Source organism: Mizuhopecten yessoensis, unplaced genomic scaffold (assembly GCF_002113885.1).
Source record: "Mizuhopecten yessoensis strain PY_sf001 unplaced genomic scaffold, ASM211388v2 scaffold8497, whole genome shotgun sequence".
Lineage (NCBI taxonomy): Eukaryota > Metazoa > Mollusca > Bivalvia > Pectinida > Pectinidae > Mizuhopecten > Mizuhopecten yessoensis.
Window position 1 is genome coordinate 151199 of NW_018407577.1, and position 16502 is coordinate 167700.

A 16502-nucleotide genomic window follows, 5' to 3' on the forward strand; every position below is an offset into this window, starting at 1 on the left:
TGTATGTTAACTTTTGTTATTTACTTTCAATTTCTTACCTGGAATCACTGAAGAGATTCCACACAAACTGGTTTGTGAGGCATCTATGTGTATTCATTTTGTGCCCCTTTTTCTCATGGGGGCCTAAAAAGGGTAATGATAAACAATTTTCAAAAATGTTCACCTAAGACCTAGAAATAGCACAGCTATAATTAAAGAGTTTTCCTTTCATGTGTGTAGGTTTAGAAATGGAAATAAATTATCCTCAAATGAGTCCCCCAGACCCTAATGGGGCCACACGAAAGGGTCATAGTTTATGTAGGGTTATATAGCGAAACCAATATATTTTCTCCTCTGAAAGTACTGAATAAATTTTACCAAATTTTATACAAGGTATCCTTTTGCTTCAGATTTCTACATAGTTGGCCCCATTTTGAGAACAGGTTTAGGGATGGTGCCCAAAAAGGGAAGTTGTTACAATTTTCAAAAATCTAAACAAGAGTTAAAATTATAGAACAATTGGTTCTTTCATTTGTGAAAGCAATTAAGGAATAAAGTTTCCTCGTCTATTCGATCAATACCTTTTACTTCAAATATATCCAGACATCGAGGTCAAGGTGTCTAGAGTTATATAGGTGGGAAACATCAGTCAAATACTGTTTCCTATTAATGGGTTCTTTCAATCCTTCTGACTACAAATATCAATTATAATAATCTTCTGTTTGGGGATGTTCACTCAAATTTATTAGTGTGAAATCTTTCTTAAGACTAGGATGAGGTGTTGCTGGAATTCATCAGTCCAGCAAAGAATTTGTATGAGCTAGATAATTCTGACAGTCACCTGTCCATCAGACCTGAGTAAGCCGTTGAACTGTTGTTTGTGTCCATTCGTCCATTGTCCGTTGATACATTTGTATCATTACAATGACAAAGCAAACACAAAACCAAGTAATATAATCAGATTTGTTTAATAGTCACGACTTCGTTTAAATGCAAGTCAGCTACATACACAATTATCACAAAAAACTCAAACATTTGGCATATCGATAAAAAGAAGTGAACACAAGTCCAAAAAATGCCTGTTTTCTCATTATGGTGGTCTACTAATACACTTAATATCAGGAAAATGCATCGCTTGCTTTGTAAGTCGTTCATAGGCATACATGTAAAGAAAGTTTTCCATAAAAAAAGGCCTGCTGTCTTTACAAATTGTTGAAGCTACTGTCAAAGTGAATTGTAAGCCAAAGGTTATCTTATACTCACTGCTCTGATGAAAACTATCTGAAAAGGGGCATAACTCCCTCAAAAATAAACGAGATATTAAAAATCAAATTGGAACTAATTCCTCAAGTACTGATCAGAATAGAGCAATATTTCCCAACAAAATCATCGAAATCTTGATTATTATTTCGAAATTTTCTGATTTTCTGGTTTTACTGAATGCAATATTGACAATGACCTTAATCTTTGGAGAACTTAATGGGTTAAAATACTCATGCCTTTGCGTTCATATATGAGCCTTCTAGATCAATGATCCAAATATTTTATCTATAGTAACAGGGACCTTGATCTTTGGGGTAAGTACTGCTCTAAAACACACACTCCCATCAAGTTTGTTGAAGATAAAAACAAAAATGAGCACTGCAGTCATGATAATTGCTGATGGAGACACATACAAAAGAAATCATAGTACCCTTTGCTAATAGTAACCGGGGGTATTTACTACACTAGCTACATTACTAAAATATCTATAATACACAAAGACATGGGTAATGTATATATCTATGTCACGATGGGGCATGACAGCAGGTAAGGTAGAAATCAGCTTCCACCTATTTAATTTTTCCTGTGGAAAATTGTGTTTTTTCCTGAAAAACTTTTGTAACATAGCATGTTCGCGGCGAACTTGTTCTGCATGCTTTCAAGTTGTTCAACCAATAACTAGTAATGACTGAAAATATGAAAAAAATACACTATAATATGTACTGTAAATAGTCTGTATGATATAATACTATGAATTGTTATAATTAATGTACTTTAAGGGTCCCGGTCCTACTTCAGGCAAAACACTAAAGATTTCCACTCAAGTTTTCATTTTGTTTATTTCGTCTTTATTCTTTTCTCATAAAAGTTCCAGAAGGGATGTTTTTTTTAGCAAAGATTTATCAATGCTTTAGTCTGGTGAAGAAGTTTACAATACATAACGTCACGCTATCGCAATTGGTACACGGTCAGATAATGGTTCAATAGTACTTTTTAAATTAAATTTGAGCCTTTATCTCATACAGTATAACAAAAGTGATATTTATCAGCATTTCCCCTGCAAAGTTTTGTGAGGAGGATTTTGAAGGAACTAACTATACAATATTTATATCAATATTTTAATTTTGATTTCTGGTCCTTAATTATAACCGGATAAAATAAACGTGTACCTATACAGTTGTTGTTCAGTATGGCATTTATAAAAGCAATATATTTTGTTGCAATCAGCACATCAAATAGTAGAAATAAAACCTTTCATAGCCTGTGATATGTTGTACCATTTTGGGTACTAATCATGACTGAAAAAACGGACGAAATCTCACTAGGAGTTTAGCTTTCTATCAAAACATTTCCTGAAGATAAACCACCATGGGAGTCTTTGTCAAGAATCAAGAAACCTTCCAGATACAAGATCTGAATTTCAAATATCAATGAAAAACTGTCCAAACTTTACCAATTGTGGTAGTGTGACGTTAGTTACTTTTTTGGTAGTGGTATGAGGACCCTTAAATCAACATGAAATATACAATACTTAAAAGTTCATACAACATGCATTATACTGTAGTCATGGCAATACATATAAAATACTGTAACTTAAAATACGATTTTATACATAAGTCAATATGATATACATTGTATATATAATACTCCAAGTCAATATGGTATGTGTAATTAATATTATGTACTATATTGTTATCATATTGTAAGCAATATAGAAAATTGTGTTATTGACAAAAGAAGACATTACATTTCGCACAAAATGTTTACACTCTATATACGTAGATATTAGGAGGCGCGGTAGTCCAGTGGTAGGACGTCAGGCTCGTGACCGAAGGGTTGCATGTTCGAGTCAAGGCACAGCACTTGGTTGTATCTTTGAGCAAGATACTTTACGCCTCTTGTTCTAGTCTGCTCAGCTGTAAATGAGTATGTGGTTGGGCAGTGCTAGAATTGTTGAATTCTAGCTGTGAGCGCCGAAATGGCAGCGCTGGCTGTATGCTCCCCGGGGAGTTGAGAAAGATATTGGATGGTTGCAAAGGCCCTATAACCACAGACAATAATTTGTGAACCGCTTTGAGACGACCTACGAACTAGGATGTGATAAAGCGGTATATAAGAACCTCAAATTATTATTATCATCATTATAGATCTTCAGGTGCATATTAACCTTATATTACTTTGCACCTGAAGATCTAATACAGTAAAAATGTTCGTGAAAAGTGTAACGTACGCCTTCTTTCATCAATAACACACATTTTATCTACATAATTTACTTTCATTATGTCAATTTTAACATTTTTCTACGTAATATATATATATGATACCAACATGAGTGAAACATTAAATACTATAAGATGCTGTAAGTGCATTTTGACTCTTCATTGCTCTAGTACTGATGTGGATATTTATGTTTAAAGCAATGCTGCTGCAGTTTTTATAGATATATGGATAACATGCATGGTAGGTGTGGGGACTCTTGGACAGTTTTGTAATTTAGAGGCTACCTAGTGGGTATGAAACATCTGGGTCTGGGTATATAGTTATAAATATCATAAATAGCTTTAAAAGATAGTAAATGTTATGTAATACCTTTTTGTTTTCATATATCACACTTTTTGGCTCAAAGTGGAGAAGTCAGCCAGACATTTTACCAAGAATGAACTACCCTACAAACAATAAAGGTATACAATTAATTTTAGTTCATTAAAAATAAAAAATAAATGCTGTTTTCATTCAATTTTATCAATTCAATACTTATATATAATAGCAACTGTCTACAAAATATGAAATCGATCATCACAATGTCTGTTTTCTATAGTGTTTCCACAAAATGTTACTAAATCCTGACACCATATAGTGTAAGCTTTTATGGCTCTGCTAAAACCAATAGAGGATATCTACAGTAAATAATACACTGGCAACAATCATACTATTTATCCAAATAAATCAATTATTCAGTTGGTTGAAAGTCCTTGTCCCAAAAAGGAGTGTAATGATTTGACCTCTGACCCCTGGCCCTGACCTTGATCATGACAACACATACATGTCTAGAATAAAAAGACACGTTAATAATTTGTAAGTCAATGTTTCCAGTGAGAGTACCTACTCATGCATTTGATCAGTTTAATTTAATTAAAAAATGCATTGCAATTTATTGTTTGGTAGTAGGGATTAGGATAATTTTAGTTCAGGAAAGCATTATCATGGTTTGTTCAGTGGTTTTAGTTCAGACAAGCATTATCATGGTTTGTTCAGTGGTTTTAGTTCAGACAAGCATTATCATAGTTTGTCAGTGGTTTTAGTTCAGACAAGCATTATCATGGTTTGTTCAGTGGTTTTAGTTCAGACAAGCATTATCATGGTTTGTTCAGGCTAATTAGGCTGGGATACAAATGCTATAAAACAAATCACATGGCAGCATTTGGGATCTCTACTTCGTAACAACCCTTTTATTTACCAGCACCTTGCTTGGAAATACCTCACTTTTGGCCTTAGTGTTCAAAATTCGCCACAGTGAGGAAGACATTAGGTTCTGTCCTCAGGGCGAGACATACACTAGGATTATCCCCATTCTAATTCATAGAAGCCAAAACCATCAAAAGAAACAATATTTTTAAGATATTTTTGGGTGTTTTCTTCAAATAATAGGTCACTCTGTTGCAGATTGGTGACATCAAGAATACTCAGGGTCAATCAGGGTCATTGACATCATCAACACCATCCAGGCTTCATATGCAAATGAGAAATTTGCATATGGTATATCGTGGTTATACTGCGCAGCCAAATGTTGTGTCACATCTCAAATGAATTAGAATTAGCCTTTCGGGCAAAAACAGGTTAAACTGTTGTCATGATAATGTGACAGGTAGGAATAATGTGCCTAGGTGCCTTCAGCACAGTATTTCACTGAGGTAGCACTCTTAAAGTCAGCATCAGATCCCCCCCGCCCCCCTATCATAAAGAGCCAAATACACCAACATAACAATCTCAATCATACATGCATGCATATATTACAAACAGAGGCAAATCCTTCGCCCTTTCACCCCTATGTAATTTAGTAGACTCTACCATGGGTTGATATGGTATGAGTCCATAATGGTCTACAGTGGTGAAAGGGTTAAATAACCTCTGTTAATAGGATACTAAATCAAATGAACTCAAACCAACCTTTACTTTTAAATTCTTCAATACATAATTAAACACACAGGGAACATTTTTGCTATTGATTATTATATTAACTGTAGAATTATACTAAAAACAGGTATAATAAAATGTGTTCTACATAATTTAATACCTATAACTGCCAATATGTTCTGATGTTATTGCCACAAAATATCTAGTCAAATCCAACAGGTCAGTCCATACGTCTCAATAAGGAAGACTTAGCGAATATATGAAAAAATCATTGGGCTTGTAATTTCTCCAGAGGAAGTCATACCTGTCGGTTCGTACATACATTTGAACCAGTCCTCTGGCTCTCTCACTTTTCCATACAGACACCTTTCAATGGTGTCCAGCCACAATTGTTCCCTTGCCAAGCTCTGCTCCTTCCTGAGAAGCTGGAATGCATCAAAATTTCTCTCCTTCAGAACACTAATCAGCTGACCGAGTTGATTAAAAAGGCGGCTTTCAAACTTGTCCTGGAAGGCGTGATGGCCAGTCCACATTTCGTACATCATGATCCCCACGGAGTACATGTCGTGTTGGATGGTATATACAGTCTTGTCCGGTTGATACATCAGCTGTCCATCGAAGTGAACATACTTAAGCACAGGGACGCCCTCAGAAGGGAATAGCGTGGCGGGCAGTTTCCTAGGCATCGTCAAGTTTACCAGCTTCACACGACCATGTACATCCACCTGTATATCATGTAGAAGGAGTTTCTTTTTGTTACATATGATGCAATTGGAAATGGATTTTTATCAAATTAGAATTTTTTGAAATAAACCATGACTAACAGCTATTTGCCTAACTTTAGTAGCACTGACCAATCAAATTGTGGCAAAGAATTACTGTCTAAAACTTTTGTCAAACTTTCACCTGACCATGTACATCCACCTGTGCATAATTAGTTTCTTTTTGTTATATCATGAAACAATTAGATAATAGTTTAAAAATAAATTTGATTTATCAAACGAAACATAACAGCTAGTTGCCTAACTGTAGTACCATTAGATTGTAGCAGAGAGTTTCCAACTGGAACTTTCATTTTTTTTGCCCTTTACATGTAATTAATATTAATGGTTTGTTGTGTGGTAATACAGATATATAAGCTGCTATGGTATATTCGCCTTATTACATAGCACATGAAAAGTGAAATTAGAATGTGTTGAAAATATCCATACAGAAAACCATAATCTACAGTGTAAAAACTCCCACGAGAAGACAGCTAAGGCCATTTTTTTTAAACAAATGAACACCCCACAACTTCATGGATATACGCTAGCATTACTGTACAAAATTTGAAAGGAATTGATTAAAAAATAAAAAAGTTTTTGCATTTACTACACAATACCCCGACATTTGGCAATAAAAGGGGCATAACTCCTCTAAAAATGCACGTAAACTTCTGAAATGCACAACTTGTCCTGGCTTTATTGGTATGCAATATGTGAACCAAGTTTGAGTTCAATCAACCCAAGGGAACTCAAGTTATCGCACGAAAACCTTGTTTCTGACGATGCAACCGACGCCGACAAAGTAATACCTATATGTCGCCGTCGACACAATTATACACAAATACTAATACCCAAAGAGCAAAATGGAGTTTTAAGGAAATATGATATGACATTAGGAGATTTTGTTTTATATTTGTGATACATTAGTTTAGATTTTAGAATGCTATGTAACTAATGATGTTATAGGATCACTTGTGACGGTCATTACCATGACAGTGTCTAGAGACAGGTCCATATGTACGTAGCCTCTCTGATGGAGGTAACGTAGGCCTTCTACCACATCTGAAGCCAGACGGGTAAGGAGACGAGGTTTCTCCAGGGACGACACGGCCCTCAATAAGTGCTTTCGAAGGTTGCAGGTGAGGGGCTGCATCACTTGCCAGATCTCCGTGGACGTCTTCACACACCCCAACGTCTGAACCAGAGTATTATACCTACACAATGTAGAAACAACTCTAGTGAATGGTAAAATATCTCTCTAGGCATCAAAGCAACATAAAAATATAGGTGTATACTATATATACATACTTGTAAGTGAACAGGTGGTTGTATGTTGTATTTGGTTTTACGATACTCACTGTATGCAGAAATGTCATCCTGTATTCAACACCACAAGAACATGCATGGCTTTCAAACCAAAAGTAACTATACACACCACAAATTCAGGTTGTTTATCAAAATGTGGAACAATGTACCGGAAAGAAACAGCACCATTTATTATATACCAACAACAAGCTTTAACATCTAAAAGAAAGAACTATTTTACAGTCAGAGTGCCGTGGTGAACAATTGGAATAATGTACCATCGGAGGTGGTAAACGCACGATCCTTAAATTAATTTTAAGAATAGGCTAGATAAATGCTGGAGATATTAGGAAATATCATGTAACTTTAGAGCACCGATTAAAAGCGGTCTTCAAGGTCAGGGCGATACAACGATTGAGTCCAGGAGAGAGGACATATAGAGATCCTTTACTGGAAACTAACTCTAAGTAAGGCTAGGATATGTCTAACCCATCATACCCTAGTACCCAACATCATCCCCAGACCTCCATATCAACCTGATGGCCAAGAGGCCAAAATCTCAGAATTGTACATGAAATACCGCATACCACAAGAGGGCCCATATTCATGAAACCGTTCTCATGCTCAAGCATTGATTTTGTGCTCAAGCCTAATTTCTTGTTCAGTTTATGAATTAATAATGAAATCTTATTTTGTCAATGATTTCGAGATAAAATGAAGAGATCTATAGACTTAAAGCCAAATATTGTTTTCAATGTTTACATTTGACTTTTTGATCGTTTGACATGATTTAAGTGAGCTACAAGAAAGTTTGGAAATATTGAGCATGAGAACGGTTTCATGAATACGGGCCCAGATATTTCAGCTCATAACCAGATGGAAAAGAAAAAAAAACTCAACAGGTAACTGTTTTCACAGGAAATTTAGCAACATGATCTGATTAAAAATGAATTCATCTCTTGTGAAATTTCAATACAGCACCATGTTTAATGTTTGGTCAAGTGGCAAAAATACATATTATTTGACTTGTATAGAGATATTCCGTCTTTGCGTATTGCAGAGTTATCTTCTCTTTTGAGCAGGTATTGATTGTTACACCATTGGTTTGTGTGAGAAAATTACGTTGTCTTCTCAAAAATTGATGACGTTACTCTCACAAACAAATGACATAACAATCAATACCTGCTCACAAGAGCAGATAACTCTGCAATACGAAAAGACGGAATATGTGGTTATCATGAACTCAAATTACTAATACAGTACTTGCAAACTTTTTGAAATTTTCCATTGGGAAGATTTAGCATACTCAAAATTAAAACATAAATATGTATGTTTCTCTTACCCTTGACAGGTGTATCCACACTTTTACCCGTGTGAGATTTCCTTGTCTCACCCTAGGGTTGAGACGGGGGGGGTTCCCCTATTCATAACAATTGTGGGACGGCACTTCAACAGTACAATGACGTCACGTCAACAATTCATCAACGACAACCCTGAATTTAGCATGTAACGTTGTCATTACATTGTGTATATGATACACATTGGAAGAACAGGGTAAGAGAAAAAGAATCATTCACCCCCTTGTGGGTAAGATAGAGGAATCTAAACCCTCGGGAAAAGATTCTTCAGTTGCCAAACACTCGGCAAAGCAACATTTACATTTAATGGGGAGTCCCCCTCCTAGATAGGGAGAGTTGGCAAGTATGCTAATACATGTAACACCAATGGGTCTGTCACATGTCTGGTTGTAAAGGTTGCCAAAAATATTGTTACACACTTTGACCAGATATGAAACAATTATTATCTGGCTATGACCAGATGTAGGACTGTCAAGAGACTGACTGGTAAGAATTACTCTTCAATAATGACATATACGTCTTAAATGGGATAAAAGATCACCTAAAATATTTCCTGAAACAAATGTAGTGTTATAGTTTTACCTGTATGCCTCATCATTCTCCAATACCTGTCTTCTATAAACTTACCTGTATGCCTTATCATCCTCCAATACCTGTCTTCTATAGTCTTACCTGTATGCCTTTTATCTTCCAATACCTGTCTTCTATAGACATACCTGAACGTCTTATCATCCTCCAATACCTGTCTTCTATAGTTTTACATGTACACCTTATCATTCCCCAATTCCTGTCTTCTATAGACTTACCTGTATACCTTATCATCCTCCAATACATGACTTCTATAGACATACCTGTACGTCTTATAATCCTTCAATACCTGTCTTCTATAGACATACCTGTATGCCTTATCATCCTCCAGTACCTGTCTTCTATAGACTTATCTGTATGTCTTTCATCTTCCAATACCTGTCTTCTATAAACTTCCCTGTATGCCTTATCATCCTCCAATACATGTCTTCTAAAGTTTTACATGTACACCTTATCATCCCCAATACCTGTCTTCTATAAACTTACCTGTATGCCTTATCATCCTCCAATACCTGTCTTCTAAAGTTTTACATGTACACCTTATCATCCCCAATACCTGTCTTCTATAAACTTACCTGTATGCCTTATCATCCTCCAGTACCTGTCTTCTATAAACTTACCTGTACGCCTTATCATCCTCCAATACCTGTCTTCTATAGACTTATCTGTATGTCTTTCATCTTCCAATACCTGTCTTCTATAAACTTACCTGTACGCCTTATCATCCTCCAATACCTGTCTTCTATAGTCTTACCTGTATGTCTTTCATCTTCCAATACCTGTCTTCAATAGTCTTACCTGTATGTCTTTCATCTTCCAACACCTGTCTTCTATAGTCTTACCTGTTTGCCTTTCATCTTCCAATACCTGTCTTCTATAGTCTTACCTGTATGTCTTTCATCTTCCAAACCCTGTCTTCTATAGTCTTACCTGTATGACTTTCATCTTCCAATACCTGTCTTCTATAGACTTATCTGTATGTCTTTCATCTTCCAATACCTGTCTTCTATAGTCTTACCTGTACGCCTTATCATCCTCTAATACTGGTGTTCTATAAACTTACCTGTACGCCATATCATCCTCTAATACCGTTGTTCTATAAACTTACCTGTACACCGTATCATCCTCTAATACCGGTGTTCTAAAAACTTACCCGTACGCCGTATCATCCTCTTATATAAACTTACCTGTACACCGATCATCCTCTAATACCGGTGTTCTATAAACTTACCTGTACACGGTATCATCCTCTAATACCGGTGTTCTAAAAACTTACCCGTACGCCGTATCATCCTCTTATATAAACTTACCTGTACACCGATCATCCTCTAATACCGGTGTTCTATAGACTTACCTGTACACCGTATCATCCTCTATTACCTGTGTTCTATAAAATTACCTGTACACCGTATCATCCTCTATTACCTGTGTTCTATAAAATTACCTGTACACCGTATCATCCTCTATTACCTGTGTTCTATAAAATTACCTGTACACCGTATCATCCTCTATTACCTGTGTTCTATAAAATTACCTGTACACCGTATCATCCTCTATTACCTGTGTTCTATAAAATTACCTGTACACCGTATCATCCTCTATTACCTGTGTTCTATAAAATTACCTGTACACCGTATCATCCTCTAATTCCGGTGTCCTATAAACTTACCTGTACGCGGTATCATCCTCTAATACTGGTGTTCTATAAACTTATCTGTACGCCGTAGCATCCCCTAATACTGGGGTTCTATAAACTTACCTGTACACCGTATCATCCTCTAATACTGGTGTTCTATAAACTAACCTGTACACAGTATCATCCTCTAATACCGGTGTTCTAAAAACTTACCTGTACGCCGTATCATCCCCTAATACTGGGGTTCTATAAACTTACCTGTACACCGTATCATCCTCTATTACCTGTGTTCTATAAAATTACCTGTACACCGTATCATCCTCTAATACTGGTGTTCTATAAACTAACCTGTACACAGTATCATCCTCTAATACCGGTGTTCTATAAACTTACTGTACACTGTATCATCCTCTAATACCGGTGTTCTATAGACTTACCTGTACACCGTATCATCCTCTAATACCAGTGTTCCATAAACTTACCTGTACACCGTATCATCCTCTATTACCTGTGTTCTATAAAATTACCTGTACACCGTATCATCCTCTATTACCTGTGTTCTATAAAATTACCTGTACACCGTATCATCCTCTATTACCTGTGTTCTATAAAATTACCTGTACACCGTATCATCCTCTATTACCTGTGTTCTATAAAATTACCTGTACACCGTATCATCCTCTATTACCTGTGTTCTATAAAATTACCTGTACACCGTATCATCCTCTAATTCCGGTGTCCTATAAACTTACCTGTATACTGTATCATTCTCTAATAACCGTGTTCTATAAACTTACCTGTACGCCGTAGCATCCCCTAAAACTGGTGTTCTATAAACTTACCTGTATGCCGTATCATCCCCTAATACTGGTGTTCTATAAACTTACCTATACGCCGTATCATCCCCTAATACTGGGGTTCTATAAACTTACCTGTACACCGTATCATCCTCTAATACTGGTGTTCTATAAACTTCCCTGTACGCCGTATCATCCCCTAATACTGGTGTTCTATAAACTTACCTGTACACCATATCATCCTCTAATACCGGTGTCCTATAAACTTACCTGTACACTGTATCATTCTCTAATAACCGTGTTCTATAAACTTACCTGTACGCGGTATCATCCTCTAATACCGGTGTTCTATAAACTTAATGTACACTGTATCATCCTCTTATACTGGTGTTCTATAAACTTACCTGTACGACATATCATCCTCTAATACCAGTGTTCCATAAACTTACCTGTACACCGTATCATTCTCTAATACCGGTGTCCTATAAACTTACCTGTACGCGGTATCAACCTCTAATACCGGTGTTCTATAAACTTACCTGTACGCCGTATCATCCCCTAATACTGGTGTTCTATAAACTTACCTGTACGCCGTATCAGCCCCTTATACTGGTGTTCTATAAATTTACCTGTACGCCATATCATCCTCTAATCCTGGTGTTCTATAAACTTACCTGTACACTGTATCATCCTCTAATACTGGTGTTCTATAAACTTTCCTGTACGCCGTATCAGCCCCTTATACTGGTGTTCTATAAACTTACCTGTCCACCGAATCATTCTCTAATAACGGAGTCCTATAAACTTACCTGTACACCGTATCATTCTCTAATAACGGTGTTCTATAAACTTACCTGTACGCGGTATAATCCTCTAATACTGGTGTTCTATAAACTTACGTGTACGCCGTAGCATCCCCTAAAACTGGTGTTCTATAAACTTACCTGTACTCCGTGTCATCCTCTAATACCGGTGTTCTATAAACTAACCTGTACACCGTATCATCCTCTAATACCGGTGTCCTATAAACTTCCCTGTCCACGGTATCATCATCTAATACCGGTGTTCTATAAACTTCCCTGTACGCCGTATCATCCTCTAATACTGGTGTTCTATAAACTTACGTGTACGCCGTAGCATCCCCTAAAACTGGTGTTCTATAAACTTACCTGTACCTGGTATCATCCTCTAATACTGGTGTTCTATAAACTTTCCTGTACGCCGTATCAGCCCCTTATACTGGTGTTCTATAAACTTACCTATACGCCATATCATCCTCTAATACTGGTGTTCTATAAACTTACGTGTACGCCGTAGCATCCCCTAAAACTGGTGTTCTATAAACTTACCTGTCCACCGAATCATTCTCTAATAACGGAGTCCTATAAACTTACCTGTACACCGTATCATCATCTAATACCGGTGTTCTATAAACTTCCCTGTACGCCGTATCATCCTCTAATACTGGTGGTCTATAAACTTACCTGTACGCCGTATCATCCTCTAATACCGGTGTCCTATAAACTTACCTGTACACCGTATCATCATCTAATACCGGTGTTCTATAAACTTACCTGTACACTGTATCATTCTCTAATATCGGTGTTGTATAAACTTACCTGTACGACTTATCATCCTCTAGTATCTGTTTTATGTTGCTGGCATCCACAGGTATCTTACTGTGACGTACAGCTACTGTCGTAAAGTCCTTTGTCACTTTGCTGTCCCTAACCTCGGCCTGCATGATGTAAGACAGACAACCTTCTGATATATTAGAGGTTTCCTTCAAGTCTGACTCAGGGATGCAGTCCTTGACATGTGGTTTGTTCATATGCATATATAAAAAGTAGCTTGCTCGTCCTTCAGTTTTCCGGAATTTTCCTCGTATAGGTGCAAATTTGATCTTGAATGCATCTGCTTCCTTCTTGTCTTTTTCTGCCTCCTCAATCACCTTCAAGTCAGCATCCACTTCATTGGTCAGGTTGACCCGCTGGGTTTTCACGTATCTAAAGAGAGGCTGAACCTCTTTGATCATGAGTGGCGCTAGGTTGAATGGGCTGATGACGGACATCAGCACACTCTCTGCGTACTGTCTTACTGCACTCCTTTGCTGCATCTTGTCATTACTATCAAACGTTGACTGCAAGGTTAGTTGTGTTATTTTACGCTTCAGTTCCAGAAATCCAAATATTGGAAGACGGAAGAGGGCGCCAAGCAGAAACAAGGGGGCCATTCCTACACCTACAAGCACCTTGAATCCCATGTCTAAGGTCTCAAATCGACGGGCAACTGAAAGGGGGATAAACGGTTCATCCGCCCTGGCTAACAGCGTTCTGTTAGCACCATCTCGAAATTTTTTCTCAGTCTGAGATATTCGAGCACCAAAATTTGGGAAGTTGTTGCGGAATTCATCTCCTATCTGTTTACTGGCTTTATCCAGGAGACCGTGCTTTTTTTCCCAGTTCTGAATTTGACTGGTAATTTGAGTATACAATTCTGCTCGGGTCCAAACCATGGCATCTTTCCATGTGCTAGCTTTAATAGCCTTGTCATATTTTGAAACATCACATATTTCTCCAATGATTTCTTTCTTACTCAAGAATTTGCTAAGGTCCTCTGCAATTTCAACAATTTTTTGCTTTAGTTGTTTCTTTTGCTCTTTAAAGAACGTTTTGATTTCTTCTTTAATTTCCATAAACTTGGCTTTGTGCGTCTCAATATCTTTCTTTCTGTCTTCCTCAGTCATGCCATCTTTTGGAAGTCTGGTGTCAATGCTAAATAAGCATTTGTCCAGGAATGTCAACAGAAATCTGAAGCATCAAGAATATTGTCTATGAAAAATATTTTATGAAAACAATAGTCAATAGACAAAATTATTAATAAGAAATGTGTTTTAACGGACATGCCCATTCGTATCAGTTTGTGGGGGACATGTATAGGAAAAACATAGTCTGGAAAGGTACAAATTATCAAAATTGAGGAATCACTTGTGACCTCATTAAATTGCCCAGATTCAAATCTTCAGTAATCTCTGACATTAAGGTAAAGTACCACCTAGATAAAATTGTATAACCTTAAGGCTCTTTTTTCTTTTCTTTTTTAAATATTGTGTTAATAATTGTCTTCTGTTTTTGTCAATGCTATTAATAGATACACTGTATACAATCTATTCTCACCTTGTTGAATTGACCAGATAAATCTCTCTACTTTTTGGAATGAGTCTGTGAATCTCCTCCAGGAGACGGGAAAACTGGCCGTAGACATTGTGGGGAGGTTCCTTTTGTACGTAACTGGCCTCCAAAGTAGAAAAACAGAATATCTGTGATTCCTGACAGTCTGGCCACCCAGTTTTGCAAGTCAGCTTTTTCACGGTGTCTTCATAAATTTCCTTCCTCTCAGCTATTGGAACCTGGCACAAAATGTAGAAGCAACATGATGAATGTCTAGATATGATAGACTTCAAAATTCAGAATAAGCATTGGAACAGTTATATAAAATATGAGTGTGTAGCTGAACTGGACTGGGTCAATCGTCGGCGACCAGATGGCTCAATTGGTAGAGTGTCCGTCTAGAGTTCAGAGAATTCCAGTTTGAACCCTGAACTGGTCATACATTTTTCCATCTCCTGTTACAAGTGTTTCTTGAGAGTGTTTTTTTTTGACATTCTGTTTCCACATCAGTCAATGAGAAGACCGTGAATTTCGATCTGATAAACACAATGTGCTTTGGCTTACATAACAGGAGAAAGAAAATGTAACAGCCAAACCAAGATTCAAACTTACAACTTGGAAAGTCTAGACTTTTGCCAACTGAGCTATACCTGTTCACAATGATCAGCCCCTGTCTAATTCCACTAAGCTTCACAAATCACACCTAATAAACTCACCCTGCCTCATTTCAAAGCAAACTGAATTAGAATGTGAGTTACTTAACCTAGACATAGAAGTTAACTTACCCGGTCCCACTTGTTACATACAAACAGGGCACACTCTGGTCTGTAGTCCTGCTGGTCCCTGAAGGCTTTCCTCACAACCTTGCCCACCAGATCTTGTACCTATCACAGGAAGTGAGGTGACAGGGTGGTTAGATATACAATCAGTATCACAAACAAAGTTGATTATCATCAGATGAGCTGCTTAAACTTATAACATCAAACAAATGCTGGTTCCATTACATTAATTGACAGTTCTCTGTAAACATTTTTTTTCTAATATTAAATCTTAAAAATTTTAAGTTCTGTCTGCTTACAGGTGAACCGTCCTTGATTTTGAATATGTCAGAGACTTCAAAGTCATATTAAAAGCTTTTCGTGATAAGGGCATCATACATGATTGGCATATTTAATCATAGTCTTTCTGAAATCGCTGTATTACTCCTTACACACACATCTTTAACCCTTTCCTCCTGTACCTGTCTGTATTATCCACTACACACACATGTATAACCTTTTCCACCTGTACCTGTCTGAATTATACCCTCCACACACATGTATTCCCCTTTCCTCCTGTACCTGTCTGTATTATCCCCTACACACACATGTATTACCCTTTCCACCTGTACCTGTCTGTATTATACCCTCAACACACATGTATTACCCTTTCCTCCTGTACATGTCTGTATTATACCCTCCACACACATGTATTACCCTTTCCTCCTGTACCTGTCTGTATTTTCCCCT

General features: G+C 37.0%; 1 protein-coding gene across 3 annotated transcripts in view; it reads right to left on the reverse strand.

The window, feature by feature from the left end:
- Positions 1 to 931: 931 nt before the first annotated feature.
- Positions 932 to 16502, reverse strand: part of LOC110456057 — a 24644-nt gene continuing 9073 nt past the window's right edge. Inside the window, exons 5-10 of one of the 3 annotated variants that reach the window (XR_002463549.1) lie at positions 15780 to 15878; positions 15001 to 15233; positions 13444 to 14634; positions 7129 to 7354; positions 3832 to 6101; positions 932 to 1930 (exon numbers count right to left, since the gene is read on the reverse strand). Coding sequence is in view for 2 of the 3 variants with exons in the window: in XM_021506589.1 (XP_021362264.1) it covers positions 5625 to 6101; positions 7129 to 7354; positions 13444 to 14634; positions 15001 to 15233; positions 15780 to 15878 (2226 nt within the window). In the remaining variant the exon portion in view is untranslated. Of the gene's footprint in view, positions 1931 to 3316; positions 6102 to 7128; positions 7355 to 13443; positions 14635 to 15000; positions 15234 to 15779; positions 15879 to 16502 lie in introns of those variants that run through there. The other 2 variants (XM_021506590.1, XM_021506589.1) reach the window with 2 other exon arrangements.